Genomic DNA, 15,356 nt, shown 5'->3' on the forward strand with positions numbered 1-15,356 from the left:
AATACTTCTCCTTCAGTACTGTAGCAAAAGTTTCAAACAATAGCATGCATCATCAATGCAAGGGGATAAATTGGACCCTAAGAAGCTACAAGGCAGCACAGGCTGTGGAAGCAAAAACTACCTGGTGAAAACATGGATACTTTTTTTCAAATTACATCGTAAATGGTTTTATAAAACTCATCAGCTGTCACTATGTTTGCCAGCAAAAGCTAAAAACAGAATTCATGGTGCCATAACCATAAGAAACATTTTTGATAGAGAAATGTAAATTGGTAGGAACCAGTGAATATTAATTTCAAGATTCATTACAAATGTTGACATGAACAATACAGAACTGATCATTTTCTGTTTGCCTAGAAGGCAACTGTTTTTATGCACAGACTGCTTCACATACAGCTTTCCAATTGCATCTTGCAGCGCTGTGTATCCATAGGAAACAAGGTCAAGTCCAAAGGGCATGACAGAGTAATAGACAATCTGAAAATACAGAAGTGGAAAAAATACATATAAGTCATAAGAATAACTAAACCAAAGGCCCATACAGAACAGAGTCTTGTCTCCAGCAGTGGCCAATGGCAGACTCCTGAAGAAGAATATGAGACTATAGCAATCAGGAAATTATATTTCTCCAGCTATCCAGCAGACTCCCAAAAGTTGAACCTCAAGGACTCCCTAAACCAGAAGTGATGATTCAGTCTTCAAGGGACTTCGACACACTTTTTTCCCTCCAAGAAGCTGCTTTGCTTCCAGTTGCTTTCTGGAATCTGTGTAAACTTTAATCGTACACAGCATCCTGCAGCAAGGAATGCCATAGCTAAGCTTCATACATCATCTCCTTTTATCTATCTTAAACCTGTCTCATAGATCTTTTACTGGAAAAGAAGGTGAAAAAGCAATGTCTGTCCATTCTCTCTGTGCCATTCATGATTTAGAGACCTCTACACCACAACCTCAATTATCTTGTTTTTTTTCCAGTGTGAAAAGTTCTGCCTTGCTTAGCTGTTCTTTATAAAGGATGATGTTCCATATCTCTGATCACCCTTGCCTCCCTTCTTGCAGTGGAAAAAACAGAACTGCACCTTTTATGCAAGATGCAAGTATAGCATGAATTTATATAGTGGCATGATGTTCTCTTTAATCCCTAATACTTCCTAGAATTCAATTCACTTTCTCAACCCGTACTGAGCTGTTAGATGACATTTTTAGAGAAACAGCCATTATTACCCAAAGATCATTTTCCTAACTGGTAATAACTACCTCAAAACCAATCAGTTTTTATGTAAAATTAGAATAATTTTTTCCCACGTGCATAATTTTCAGTTATTTACACCAGATTTCATCTCATACTTTGTTGCCTAGTCATTAGATTAATTTGTAATTCTCACCGTTGTATCTTATTTTTACTATCCTGAATATTGTGGCATCATCAAAAGCTCCTGCCAATTCATAGTCTTTCAGATGATTTATGCTGAACAGCATAGGGTCCAGAAGATATTTTTCTGTGGGACTCTACTACTTACCTCCCCTCATGTGAGCACTACCTGTTTATTCCTACATTCAGTTTCCTAATTCTTAACTATTTCTGCAGGTTAAGAGCTTCCTCTCACATGCATTTTATCATTCATGTATTTTGATAACCAGACCTTCTTTCATTTATATGTGATAATATATGACAAACTAAACATACAAGGCACAGCAATTATGTATTTTTTAAAATTAAAATCTTAGTAGCATGCCACCAAACCACAGTGCCTCAAAAAATTCATCTTACCTGCACACATATCATTTATGAACATAGTGTATTATTAAAATCAACAGAATATTTTTTGAGGATTACATTAATTTCAATCTTTACTGAATATGGTTTTGATAGTTGGAAGTTTTCAGGAATTAATTTTTCCATCAGAGACGCTTCTGTTAGTATTAATTCAATATTCACTATTCACTAACCTAACCTACTGACTGAAATACGCTCATTTTTGAATAGCTGCAACCTGGACAAATACCTGGAAAAAGTTGCAGTTTCATTTAACATTTGCTATTTCAAATCTGAAGTTTCTTTTATAGCTGAAAGTGATTTTCTGTTTTGAAATATTAATTTCTGCAGACTTCAAAATCTCCTATAGAAACAACTGAAATCAGAACCAGGACGTGCAGGTTGACACAAATTAAGTGCTTTGATTGTCCAAAATATTTCCCTTTCTGGTCACTGTTGGCAAAATTCTTGAGATTGAGTTTTCTCAGAGTGATTTGGAATGAGCAAAAAAGAACCCACACTCTCCCATCTTCCTTCTTTTTTCCTAGCCACTTCTAGTCCAGGAAGAAATAGCTCATGTGACCATAATTGCAGAAGTAGTTCCCTCTTAACGGTAAAGTTACAATATATTCGGGTGACTGTTTTCTCCTCGACTGGGTCAGTATGTTCCAGTTCACATCAGAAGAAAATTCACTCACTGTTAGGAAATTGACCCTAATCCCTACAAACCATTGTATCCATACACTCTCCAGATCTGTAATTCACTATGAGAACCTTTTTGATCAACCAACTTGCTATTTTCAGTGGATGGTTATTTTTATGACATGGTGTATACATTTGATAAATCAAGTCAAACCACAAAAAAGTATGTGTTAATTGCATGAAATCAAACAATATTTTTGGGTCTTCTGAAAAAAACCTGTACCTAGTAAGGCAGAGAACTTCATCAGGATTATGTCCCCATACTTTTGCAATACATTTATATTCACAAATTTTATAATTTCTGCCTTCCCCTATATCGTTAGTAAGTAATCATAATTTTCTTTGGTTGATGTAGAAATTCGAGTGGTGTGCAAATGACATTGTTTTGCTGAAGGCTTCACTTCAGGTATCTTATCCATTTCACTATGCTTCCAGGAATCTAAGCAATTATAAAAAGGGTTTAAAATTTGTTTCCAATAATACTAGTTTACTTAACGTGTTAGGTTAACACGACGTACAAACATAAACACACTTCAAAGTTCTTGTAGCTGCTGTGCTCTCAACTGACATGCTTTAAAACACCTTAATCTGATTTCTTCACACACATTTCATTTATTGTATTATTGCCTACAGACTGTCATATAAATTTGAATATTAGCCATAAACTGTACTATGTTATTAAGTCTAATACAACATATATTTCCCATATCAAGCCATTAGAAAAAAGAGTAGAAATATATCAGTAAAATACCTCATGCTGACTAGGACATCTCCATCCCGAAATATAAAAAGAAGGATATTTTCTTGGGTGACATCATGGAAGTTAGCATTTTTTTCATTTGCAAAGAATAAGTCTGGCTTCCAAAGACATTTGAACATAGTTGGGTCCACTGTCAGCGTATCTGAACCTCTCCAGTCGTTGGGCAGTTTGAGTCTGGGGTCATTCCACTTCTGTCTTAGAAAGATGTTGACTCTATAATCCTGACAGGAAGGATACATACATATTAGACTAGCCAAAAGTCTAGCCAATAACCTACAGAGAAAGAACCATTCTATCAGACACTGAAGAGCAAAACAATTTATGCCCTGATTTTTCAATCACAAAGACAGTAATCACTCTTCAAATGACATTAATAAGTGTTAATAGACTTTACTATAAATACGTAGATTATGTCTCACTCATGTTTTGCATATAGTAACTTTCTTTAAAAAAAGGACTAAATTGTCCCCCCCGGGATCATTTTTTCATCCCCTTGATAGCAGCCCCCTGTTACGTAGACATAAAGAAAAGCATGCAGCAGGGCAGAGAGAGGCCATAGCTTGACTACACTAAATTGCTGCAGGCAGTAGATACAACATCACTGCTATCAGGATATTCTGCGAGTGTAAATTCTATTTTACTTTCCATTTGGTTAAGTGCCACACTGATGGCAAAATATCACACTATAAAAGCAAAAAACAGACCAGATAGTTAATAGATGTTACACTACACATCCAGAATACATCCTCAGACCTTGATTTGGGACTGTTTTGGTAACGGAAGAAAACTGATACCAGCTTGCAACACAAGTACTGAGGTAGCATGTATGAAATCAGAAACAGAATAGGTCTCAAAAAGACAAAATTAAGGCTTGGATTCAGCAGGACTCTTGCTCAAGGATGGACAGTAGTAGATCCATGCTCAGTGAGAACCCAATTTTGCCTTCAGGAATTGGAGGAGCATGTGTCTTATGGCAAAACGAGACCCACAGGCATTCTGTCCTTAGTGAAAGCTGTGTGCATCCAAAAGAAAAATCTGACCCAGTATGTCAGTTACCATTTTTCAGTCTTACCTCTAAGTCTTTTTGCTTTTTACATTTACATTTAAGCCAGTGCCTCTTTTTTATGTGTATGTAAACTAGGAAGATCACATACAGAAAAATAATGAAGGTATTGTTGAAATAAAATTACAAAAAAACACAAATAAACCAAAATTCTGCATGTAAGATAACTTCTATCTCCAGTCTTCCTAGTTGTCTTATGTGGTATGTTTTGCTTTTTCAGAATTGTCTGTTAGGTACAAAGCATCTTGAGATAAGGGCTGTGTCTTTCAGAGCATTGAAACCACTGCTACTGCTTTACAATTAGAGCAAAATGCTACAAATCTGTGACTGAAGGTTCTCAACACATTTTTGGTTTGTCAGTGTATTCTGCCTAACGAACTGATTTTATGAAGTTGTTTATCTTACATGTTAATGTCCTCTTACATATTTTTCTGTTGATACAACATGAGTTCTCTTCTGTTGTACTTACTACAATGTACACATTTACAGTCCGAAGCAAGTGCCATGTTGAGACAGTCATGCTAACTCCAACAGGAAGGAGTTTACCTGGCTAAGATCTCATGCACAATAATTTACCCTGTTGAATTACCCTGTTAATTGGAATATGGTGCCCACTTTCCCATGTCCAGTCCACCTGTCAGATCCTTACTGCATTGTTAGGGAAAGCAAAGCATCAAAACTAAGTAGAAAGATCTGAGGCAGTATTTATTAATATGCATAGTTCTGAGAAATATGTTACTTGGTGGCAGTCCATTTAAAAAAAAAAAAATGTTGTCTGAGTCTTATTTATACAAAGACCTATATTATCTTGCCAAAGTAAAGAAGAAATATAAAATAATAGTTAATATGAAGTGACTTTGTACTGGAAGGCTCTCATAGAGAAGCTTCAGAACAGGAGGGAATTCAGGTCATTATCTCAGTGTGCCAGGTTTGTGTGCCATGACATTCAGAAAGCATCTTTTCAATTATATGTATATAATTGTATGATGTAATTGAAAATTTACCTTACTTGCTTCTTGCTCAAGTTCCCATTCCATATGCATTTCTTGTCTCAGTAAAGACAATTACTTTAAACCATATGAGATAAATACTGCATACTATTCATGCCCAGAAGCATTACACTATTCATTACACCAACAATTAATTTCCCCATAAACAAGTGCATTACCCTGATTTTAACAAAATAAGGTGCCTTCTCAAAGCCACAGGCAAATGATAAGTGGTGTCCAACACTTGCCTTCAGCTTATCCACTCAGAAGAAGGAGATGTTTACATCACTGAAAAGCTGAATGCACTGGCAAAATAAGAATTGGAAGTAAGATCAGGTAGATGTTATTTTATTTCCTTCCTTGCTCTAGTACAAATGAACTCAAATATACCAAACAATGGGATGTTGTGACATTTGAAGAACTTGATTCTGTTCCTATTTAAGTCAATGGAAGAAAAATCCCATTAACATAAAAATAGGTAGGCTCAGACCTACCCAAATGACTAGAAACTTTTACCAGGGGATACCTGAAGAGGAAGGCCACCACATCTGTGAGGCAATACAGAAAATGTAGAAGGAAGCAAAGAGGTCCGGATACAGTGGCTAGCCAGACAATGATGTGCAAAAGGGCTTCTTCTTAGAAGAATATGAACTATTACAGCATCTGGCGGCAGTATAGACTATGATCTGGTACACATCTATTTTGAAAGACTGCAACCAGTCTTCTGAAATTTGAGCAATGAATTTTAAGATTCAGTATGTGCATTATAATTAGGTTCAATAGGGGCTGGAGAAGTGGTCTGCATGAAGCACATGGTCTTCCTCCTATGCATTCTACAAACGTTATTTGAATATTGCAGAAGGACAGTCAAATAGCAATTAAAAAGCCTGAAACTAGGGGTGAGGGGTGGAAAAGATATTCATCAGCTTTGGATCTAGGAGGACCTGGCAGGTATAAAGAATCACAGAAGTATTCTTTGTTTTTCCCATGAAACTCCAACAGAAGGCAAGTTGTTTTCAGGGAGGTTGAAAGGGGAGGCATTCTAGGAAATATTTCAAATGCAGGCTACTAAACAGTGGGCACGTGGCCAGAAAAACTCAGGCCAGAAACCAGGCATAGCCAATATATCTCTCTGCAAACTGAAGCACACAGAAGATCATTAAAGGCTCTTTCTAAATGAACCGCACTCACGCAAAGAAAGGAAGCATAGTAGCACTTTCCTCTAATAAAGTAGAAAATGGCATTTTTAAGATTGAAATAGGGAAACCGAATTTTCCTTTATATATATTAAAAAGACCTTTCTGCAAGGTTTTAAAGTAAAGGAGAAGAAGGAAGTGGTGTTCCACCATTTGAGACACTGAAGAAAGGTTACACTGCAACTACAAACCTTGAAAATAGATTCTGTAGACAGAGGGTCAGATCATCATCACAGCTAAAATATTATAGTCCTATGGGTATTTATACCAGAAAAGATCAATCCCTAGGAATCCTTGACAGGTTATCCAGTCTACAGCAGTTTCTAAATGTTTCTAAGAATCACTATGTTATCCCACAAATCTGCAGTGAAAAAAAACATGTGCAAAATCAGAAGCAGACTTAGCATGGGGATCCTAGACAGGTAGTCTAATGTTCTAAATGGAAACAAGTTACAGGATTCAAGATAAAGGGAGCTTACTGGAAGGTTGCAGCTCTGGTATAAGCTCTTCTCCATTCTACCTGCACAAATTCCTATTCTTTTAGTAGTTAGCTATTTTTTTTTAGTTTTTCCAGGTAACTTGTTTGATAAGTGTGTGAAAATACCACAATTCTCTCAAGCATTTAAACAACACATGGACAGTACCCTTTCTAAACACAGAGCAAACATTTACCCTTCAGTTACTTCACAAGGGCTTGATTAAAGCAGTACAGGCTTCTGGGCACACTATGGATCCTATCTTCCTTCAAACCAGTGTAACTTCAAATCTATCGATGCTTTTCTATAACGAAATTCCCTTCTCTCTTAAACCAAGTGGACTCTACCTCAGTGGGAGGTAATCTCTGCTCTTTTTTGTTGAGGATGAGCCAACTGCAGGGCTACAACTGCAATTGCTGTGGGACCAGAAGGACAGCAAGAGAAAAATAATTGAAAATAATTTTGTGGAATTCCTGAAATGCATGAGGAGCCATCAGAACCAGAGACCACAATGTCAAGGTGAGGGACGCTGGGAGCCTGTTGACTAGTTAGAAGTTCCAGACATGAAGCCCAGAGTTGGGTATTTCAGAGAGAGGTCTAAGAGTGGGATACAGGACATCTTGTTGAAGACATTTCCTTCTGCATCTCTTTTAACATCCTGCTCAAGAAAAGGAGACCAGCGTGCTGAATGGCCTTTTCTCACTGGCACTCTGCACATTTGTTCACTGGGGCTTCTACCACCACATCAATTCCAATCACCCAGCACCCATGGTTATTTTCTTTCAAAAGAAGGAATTTAGCCTGGCTAAAACAGGACGCTTTACACCCACATAGGTTTTGCAAAAACCTATAAATTCAGCTATTACAGACAGAAGTGGCTACAGACCCAAGAATCATCACAACGCTACACTGACTGAAATACTTAGAAATAGATTATTTCAAAGATTTTAGTATCAGTAATGATATCAATCTAACCAGTTTAGTAGCTTCTCGTAACTTTAGATAGTAAATAAATCAATATTCCTCGTGATTCACACCAGCACCTGAGACAGTAGAGATGTAGACAGCTACTCTCTTCTCCAACACTGAAGAAACTCTTTCAGCAGTTCTGTTACTGCCTGCAAATGTCTCTCCTCTCTGAAAGCAAGAGGCTCCTCTGGTCCTTCACAGACGTGGTGCCTCAGCTCCAGGAAACACTTTTCCTGTGATTCCAGAGGTACAAGCTTTTTCCTAGTGTAGTGGTTTAGGCCTGGTTGGCAGCCAACCACAATGCAGCAGCTCTCTCTCCCTTCCCCTCCGGCAATGAGAAGGGACAGAGAGCCAGGCTTGGGGTTTGAGATAGGACTGGGATGGGGAAAAATTCCCCTTTATGATCACGAGCAAAAGGCAGACTCGTTAGGGGAAGAAAAAAAGAACATACATTTATTACAGACACTAACAACACATAACAGAGTAGGACAGTGAGAAGCATTGCCACATCTTGAGAACACCTTCCCCCCACCCCTCCCTTCTTCCCGGGCTCAGCTCTGCTCCCGATAGCTCTACCTCCTCCCCCAGGGGCGCAGGGGCAGGGAATGGGGGGTGCAGGCAGCGCTGCCACTTCCCTTCTCTTCGGTGAGGGGAGTGTCTGGAACTTGTTCCTCCTGCTCCATCGTGGTCCCCCTCTCACAGGAGACAGTCCTCCACAAACTTTCTCCGACATGAATTCCTCCCATGGGTCGCAGCGTTCCCCACACTGCTCCGTCATGGGTCACTAACTTCCTCCGACTGGATTCTCTCCCACGGCTGCAGCCCTTCCCGAGCTGCTCCGGCGTGGGACTCCCCCGCATGCTGCAATCCTCCCAGCACTGAATTACAGCAGCGGGGCTGCCTTTTCCCATGAGACCCCGGCCTTCTTCGGGCACAGAACCTTGATTATCCCAAGCAGAAGCCACAGGCCATACATCAATGTCTGCTCCACCGTAGATCTCCATGGGTGGCAGGGGGGGCCGCCCTGCCGTCTCCCCACAGGATACAGGGAGGTCTCTGCTCCGGCACATCTCCCCCCTCCTTTCTTCCTCCGTTCCTCCACTGACCTTGGTGTTCATGCAGCTGCAGCAACTCCTCCTCACCAGTCCCACTGCCCGTCACCACGTCCCTTCTTAAATACGTTATCGCAGAGGCGCAGCCGATTGGCTCAATTTCCCAAACAGAAGTGGAGCTGACGTGGAGCTGGGGGAGCTTCTAGAAGCTTCTCACAGGGGGCTGCCCCGATAGCCCCCTCCCCTGCCACCAAAAAACTCCACCACTCACTCAACCCAGGACACCTAGTCTAAGGGACTTTCTTCTACTGTCTGGTGCATTACCCAGACCATCTGAAGACAAGTACCAGTCTATCCCCGAGTAAGCAGTGGTTCCTGGATGTCCACAGGATCCAATACCCACTCCAGCAGGAAGGGTTTCCCAAGTGATACATGGAAGAACAGACTGACCATTTCTTTTGTCAGTGCTTCCTGCAATACATTAAGGCAAGGAAGAAGTAATCCAAACTTCACATAAACATGCTTAGCTATCATGGTGATCGGCTGACGCAGGAAAAATAAAAGCATAAATTAAAGTAAGGATGGTGTCTGAAGTTCTGAAATACGGAGAAAATCATGACTTATCTTACAGAACATCCTAGTAAATTTGTGAGTGACCATATCGGGAATTCACAGACAGGCATACATACACTGCTAGAGAGACCATGCTTAATTTGGGGGAGGGAAGCACACCCCTTACATTCATGTTTTGTTACTATTTGGATCTGGGTGAATTGTAAAAAAGCCTCTGTAAAAGTCACATTTTAAAGCATCCAATAAATTTCAGAAACTTGAAAGGGCCATCTGGTCTAGTATACCTGCCACCTTAGACACTTATCTCACTCCCACTTTCCTGCTCTTCCTCCCAACCCTCTTTAAACTCCAGTCCCCTTTTTGTTTGCAGAAATAAATCTCAGGGTATCTTCAGCATACTTAAATTCTTTGTTTTAATATCACTTCCCACTAACTCCATTAGTTGACTTAGTATCATCTGCAATCAAATCTAAAACTTTATTCGCTCCCAGTTAAAGAAACAGAAATTTCTGGCCAAGCTGTTCAAAAGCATTTCAGTCATCACATATGTTTAACTTTTAGTGGCTCTGCAGTCCTACTGAATGTCAGTAGGGTATCATGTAAGCCGGTTCTAAATTTTAAGTGGGTACTTACTTCCACCGACAACAAAAAGCAGTTTATTACTTATTAGCCATGTTCTGGTTTACTGCTTCTGTGCCATCATGAGCAGGAATGCTGCCTTAGTCACAGCATTAAACAAAGCAGCCTGATTTTGGGAACTGCCTCAATGCTTTGGGGGCAGCAGATCACCAAAGTTATTTCTAAATGGGATGCTCAGAACTCCCTCTCTGAGTGCATGCCCTGGCTGTAGCTTCCCATGTACTGGCAAGACATGGTGTACTCCCCTCTTTTTTACACAAAAGAAAAACCCTGATCAGGTCAGAATACCTTCAACAATCAAATGACATTTTTTTGGTAATATTTTTTGATGGTATTTATTGGAAGCACCATTGCAAAAAACATCTTCATGTCCCAAAATATTGGAAAGGGCTTTGCTGAAATGACTTCTTACTTTTAAATAGATTTTATTTGCTAAAGAAACAACAAAAAAAAGATGAAATTGTAATGAGGATTATGTGCTGCTGTTATTGACATGTTGAAATTTTCTGGCTGAATTGGAAACATGTTTTTAGAAACTTCACTCCTCAGTTTACCTCTCTCACACAGTAAATAAACAGGAGTAAGAGTATAGTCATTGATGGTTTACTCCTTTACTTCTCCTTCTATTCCTCCACAATTTACTCCTATCCTCAGATCTACATAAAACAGAGAACCTGTATGCTTCATCCTTATGCATGTCTGTTCTTTTTCTCTCATACACAGTCCTAGTATTTTCTTCAGTAATACACCAGGCAACCTATATATTAATTCTCAGGAAGATTACTTAACTCATACTACCAAATGTGTTCTTCCCCTGAACTTTATAACTTATGAAAATAAGTGTATTTCTTGCATCTCAGAAACCATGGATTTCCTCTCATGTACATCAGATTCTAAAAGCTGTAACAATCTATGGACAAATACAGAATGAAATAGATTAATAGGTTTATGACATAAAGCACCGTCAGTCTATTATTAACCCCATTAACTCAATTCTCAGTGTCTACAATCATAATAATAATTTCTACTTTATAGGTCATAATCTTCACCCTGAAATTTAATTTAATAAGAAAATCTCCTTGTGTGCTATATTAATTTGATTTCAGTCTTACCATAGTTGTCTCTTGAATTGACCCAAAGCTGTTAATGAAGATGTTGACTGCAACATCAACTGGAATTCCTTTAAGAAAAAAAAAAAAAAAATTCTAGTGAACTGCACAATCCAGTAAAGGTACATTATCCTTCATTTAAAGCTCCTTATATTGATATCACAATGTGAAATGGTTCTTTATAGGGTCATACAACTTTATCTTTTCAAGTTAGTATATACACAGTTTTCAAAAGCTGTGGTTTAATCTATTTCCATTGAAAGCCAATAGAAATCACAAAAACTCTTCTCAACCTAGTGATAAAAAAACAGAAAAAAAAATCCTTAGTCCAGAGTGCTAAACTTAAAGCATTTCACAGATCATAAATCTGAATAATTTTTGAATTTAATGATTTTCTGTTATCACAGAATGCACAATCCAGTATTACTTTTGCACACAGTGTAATGGATAGAGGCAATTCACATTTTCAGCAGTGGACGCTTTTAACTGTCAAGGTCATAATGATGATCTATCATCCCAAATTACCTGTTTATGATTTATGATGAGACATTTATTTATATTGTAAGAGGATACTTTCTTGTGCAAGTCTAGTACATAACCGTAAAATATGAATACAGGAAGATAAACATTGTTACATGGAGGTTCCCCAGCTATCCAGACTGGGTGCAAGAGAGTCAGAAAACTGCTCCATTTTACAGTGGTTACCAATTTGCCAAAAAAAAATCCCCAGAAGCCAGCAGCTGTAAAGATATTAAGATGGCCTGGCATTTTTGCTCTTTTCTACAGCCAGGATTCCTGTAGCTGAAGAGGGATTGTGTGACAGCTGCTACATCTGCCCTCTGTCACCCTGCGGGAACTGACTGGCAGTCATTTAATCTGGTGTTTACAGAGAGTTATCACGAAGCATGGAGAAGTGGCCTGATGGTTGCAAGAACTAATTATGGTCCACTAGTTTTATTTAGCACCTGTACGTTGAGAGTGTCAGTAAGTACACTAGATGCATGTATCTGATCTCATTTACACTGTTATAAATACTTAATTCAGTGGGTTTCTTCCTATTTTCAGCAACAAAAGAGATATAAGAATATATGAAGACTATTTTGACAGAATAAGTAAATTCCTCATCTAATAGTTTGCTTGTCTGCATGTAATATTTCAGTGTACATTTAAGACATAAATTCAAACCCATTCCCTTGGTTCACCAGAAAATCACTAAGATAAAATTTCATTTTTCAGTTAAACCAGTTTGTGGGTTTTTTTTAAATCAGACCGGTTAAATGTGATGCTTTTGGTTATGCAATAAGCATAATAGTCTGTTTAATGCCTGATGCATGCGGCAGAGCACACACTAGTAGCCAAGAGTGTATTATCTCTTCCAGGTTTGAATAGGAAGTGCCATCCAAGGAAATCACTCATGTGTGAGGAACATTTTAGAATGGGCAAACCACTTGTCAGAAAACGTTCTTTTCCTTCCACCTTCCTGTGAGTTAACATTACATGTCCTCCCTTTCCCTTCCATCTTGATTCTTACCAGACTGCCAGCACAGTTATCAAGAATAAATAAAATAAAGAAATCTGCAATAAGCTTTGTGATTACAAGCTGATGATGCTGAAGAACAGGTAGAACAGAGGCTGGACATTTATTCTTTGTGACAAGGATCAGTGCTGAAAACATGATTCTACAGAGAATAAGAAAGAAGCAGGACACTTTCTGAGAACTGCGTTTAAGAGCATTTATAAAATTTAGTTAAATAGAACATCTGAAAATGGTCTCTTCAAAAGCACAATAAAGATTACAGATTTCCAAATTTCTCATGCTATTGATATGCATGTTAAAATATCTCCTAACGTACATATAATTAAATGTAAGTTTTAAAATGAAAGAACTGATTTATGTAAACTGCAGCAGTGTCTGTAACGTAATAAAATTGTCTATGTCTTTTTCCACCAGGGAAATAATCTGATCCTTGGAAAGCACAATTTACAGCTGTATGAATTACTAGAGGTTTTGCAGAGAACCTCTTCTGCATAGGTAAGGAAATCACATTTGCCTACATGCAAGCTTCCTTCAACATCTGACTACCAGGGAGACATTTTAAAGTCAGAGAATATGTCTAAATTCATTACCTATTTGAAATCCTGAAGTGTGTAAATTGTATTATTAACATATCTTTAAAGGACTTGATAACTGCACTTTTTCCAAACAGTGATACTGTCGATTCCAATTTTAATAAAGTCATCTTAAAGGATGTCTATATAGAATTTTGGTGGTTTAAAATACTGTAAAGTGGAGATACTACTAAAGTCTAACTAAAATGTAGGGATAAAAAGGCATTTTAAAAACTTATTATACAAAATAGAATCATACTTTTGAAAATATTTTGTATAATATTAATAACAATTCATCACATACCATTATGATAATGAAATCCTAACATATTACATTTCAGTTAAAAGGGTAAATATCTTCTGCACTTTCACATTATCTAGGGAAATTTTAATTAAAAAAAAAAAAAAAAAACAAACAAAAAAACCCCAAACCAGAAATTTAGGTTGTGACCATTATCTCTATTTAAATTTTTATGTGTGTAAAGAGCAAAAGTTAAATTCCAAAGATTAAAAAAAATGGCTGAAATATCTGACAAACCTTTGAAATTAGGCCTTATCCTGGGATCATAACTGAGTAATAGCCGATTCAAGATATTGCTGGTAGAATTAGCAGGTACTCTTGCAAGGTCTTCAGCTGATTGCTGGCTGTAAAAAAAGAAGTGCATTAATTACCATTAAGACAGAAAAAACTGTGTGCTTAAACTTTTTTAAAGTCATGCCATAAACGTCATTTCATGATCAAAATATGTTCAGTATTTTCAGGTTCCACACTGTATAGTCTTCCTTTCCTTGTGATGTTTCAGCATTTTTCAAGAAACTGTAACAAATGCTAAAGCTCTCCTATATTCTCTTAGCTATCAACCCAGCAGTAAATAAACTGCAATTCACTAATTGTTCCCTTCCCTCCTAACATAAATATCCAGAGGGACATGATTTCTTCATCAGTAGAAAGCAGCCACCTGAACTATTTTTAGTGACTGTCAGATTAGGAACATAAGTAAACTGACAGTCACTTTGTAGGTGCCAAACCATGCAGGGGCTTTTGGCAGACTCCTGCTCTCACATGCCAGCGCCAGCTCTTCCACTGAGAGCTGGAGCCATTGCATAATCTCATTGTCAAGTGCTAAAAAAAGCTTTGTTATGGAAAACAAGGCCTTGGACTCTCCTCTGGTTTTGCAGGGGGAATTTAAACATCTCCATTTACCTTGCTGTTATTGGGCTGGGTGTTAAATTAAAACCATCGCTAAAATTAAAAAGAACCCGTGACAGGTAAACGTAGGTAGAAGAGTAACATGAAATTGAGTGTAATAAAAAGCAATAAGGGTGCCTCAGTCCCCACCCCTTGTACATTAAGCACCTAGAAGGCAGATAACGCCATGCAAATGAATTTGTATGTTGTCTGTAGAACCTGCTCAGTGATGTTTTCCAATTTTGAATCCTGTCTTGTAATCACTTTTCCATCCATTTTATCATGACTACTCTGCTTTCTGTCATTATAATTTAGTAACCAATATGCCATGTAAAAATAAGACAAACACCCTACATGGGCACAAGTAATATGCATCAACACTATTACCTCTAAATGTTTTCCATAATCGGTATCAGCTGCTATTACCTCCTTTACCCTGCTTAATTTCTTTTTCTCATTATTCTTTCCCATATCAATGTCAGCTTGACAGACCTACGGGTTATTCTTTATAACACCTCAGTTCATTGCTAGTTTTCTTCTCATCCTTCAGTTTTCTTCATGTCATCTGGGACTTCTGCATTATTCAAACATTTACTGAAGAAAATATTAACTCTCAAAAAAACTTGGCTTTTTTTTTTTTTTAAAAAAAAAAAAAGGGCTGTATGAATGTATCAGACCTCCTGATTTTAAGGCATCCAGTTATAGTAGCTCCTATTCAGCATCTCCCTTTCTGACTACTGGAAAATTAATTAATTAATAACTGTCACCATTGCA

The 15,356-nt window shown here is 37.9% G+C and overlaps 1 protein-coding gene across 5 annotated transcripts in view; it reads right to left on the reverse strand.

Moving 5' to 3' along the window:
* The window catches only part of GLRB (glycine receptor beta), a 52,247-nt gene that overhangs the window by 25,406 nt on the left and 11,485 nt on the right, over nt 1-15,356 (reverse strand). For all 5 annotated transcript variants that reach the window (XM_042808244.1, XM_042808245.1, XM_042808243.1 and 2 more), the window contains 4 exons: nt 13,932-14,038; nt 11,288-11,355; nt 3,210-3,439; nt 395-477 (listed from right to left, as the gene is read on the reverse strand). In XM_042808244.1, the coding sequence (XP_042664178.1) occupies nt 395-477; nt 3,210-3,439; nt 11,288-11,355; nt 13,932-14,038 (488 nt within the window). The remainder of the gene's footprint in view (nt 1-394; nt 478-3,209; nt 3,440-11,287; nt 11,356-13,931; nt 14,039-15,356) is intronic.

Source organism: Tyto alba, unplaced genomic scaffold, assembly GCF_018691265.1.
Source record: "Tyto alba isolate M040663 unplaced genomic scaffold, T.alba_DEE_v4.0 Super-Scaffold_6, whole genome shotgun sequence".
Lineage (NCBI taxonomy): Eukaryota > Metazoa > Chordata > Aves > Strigiformes > Tytonidae > Tyto > Tyto alba.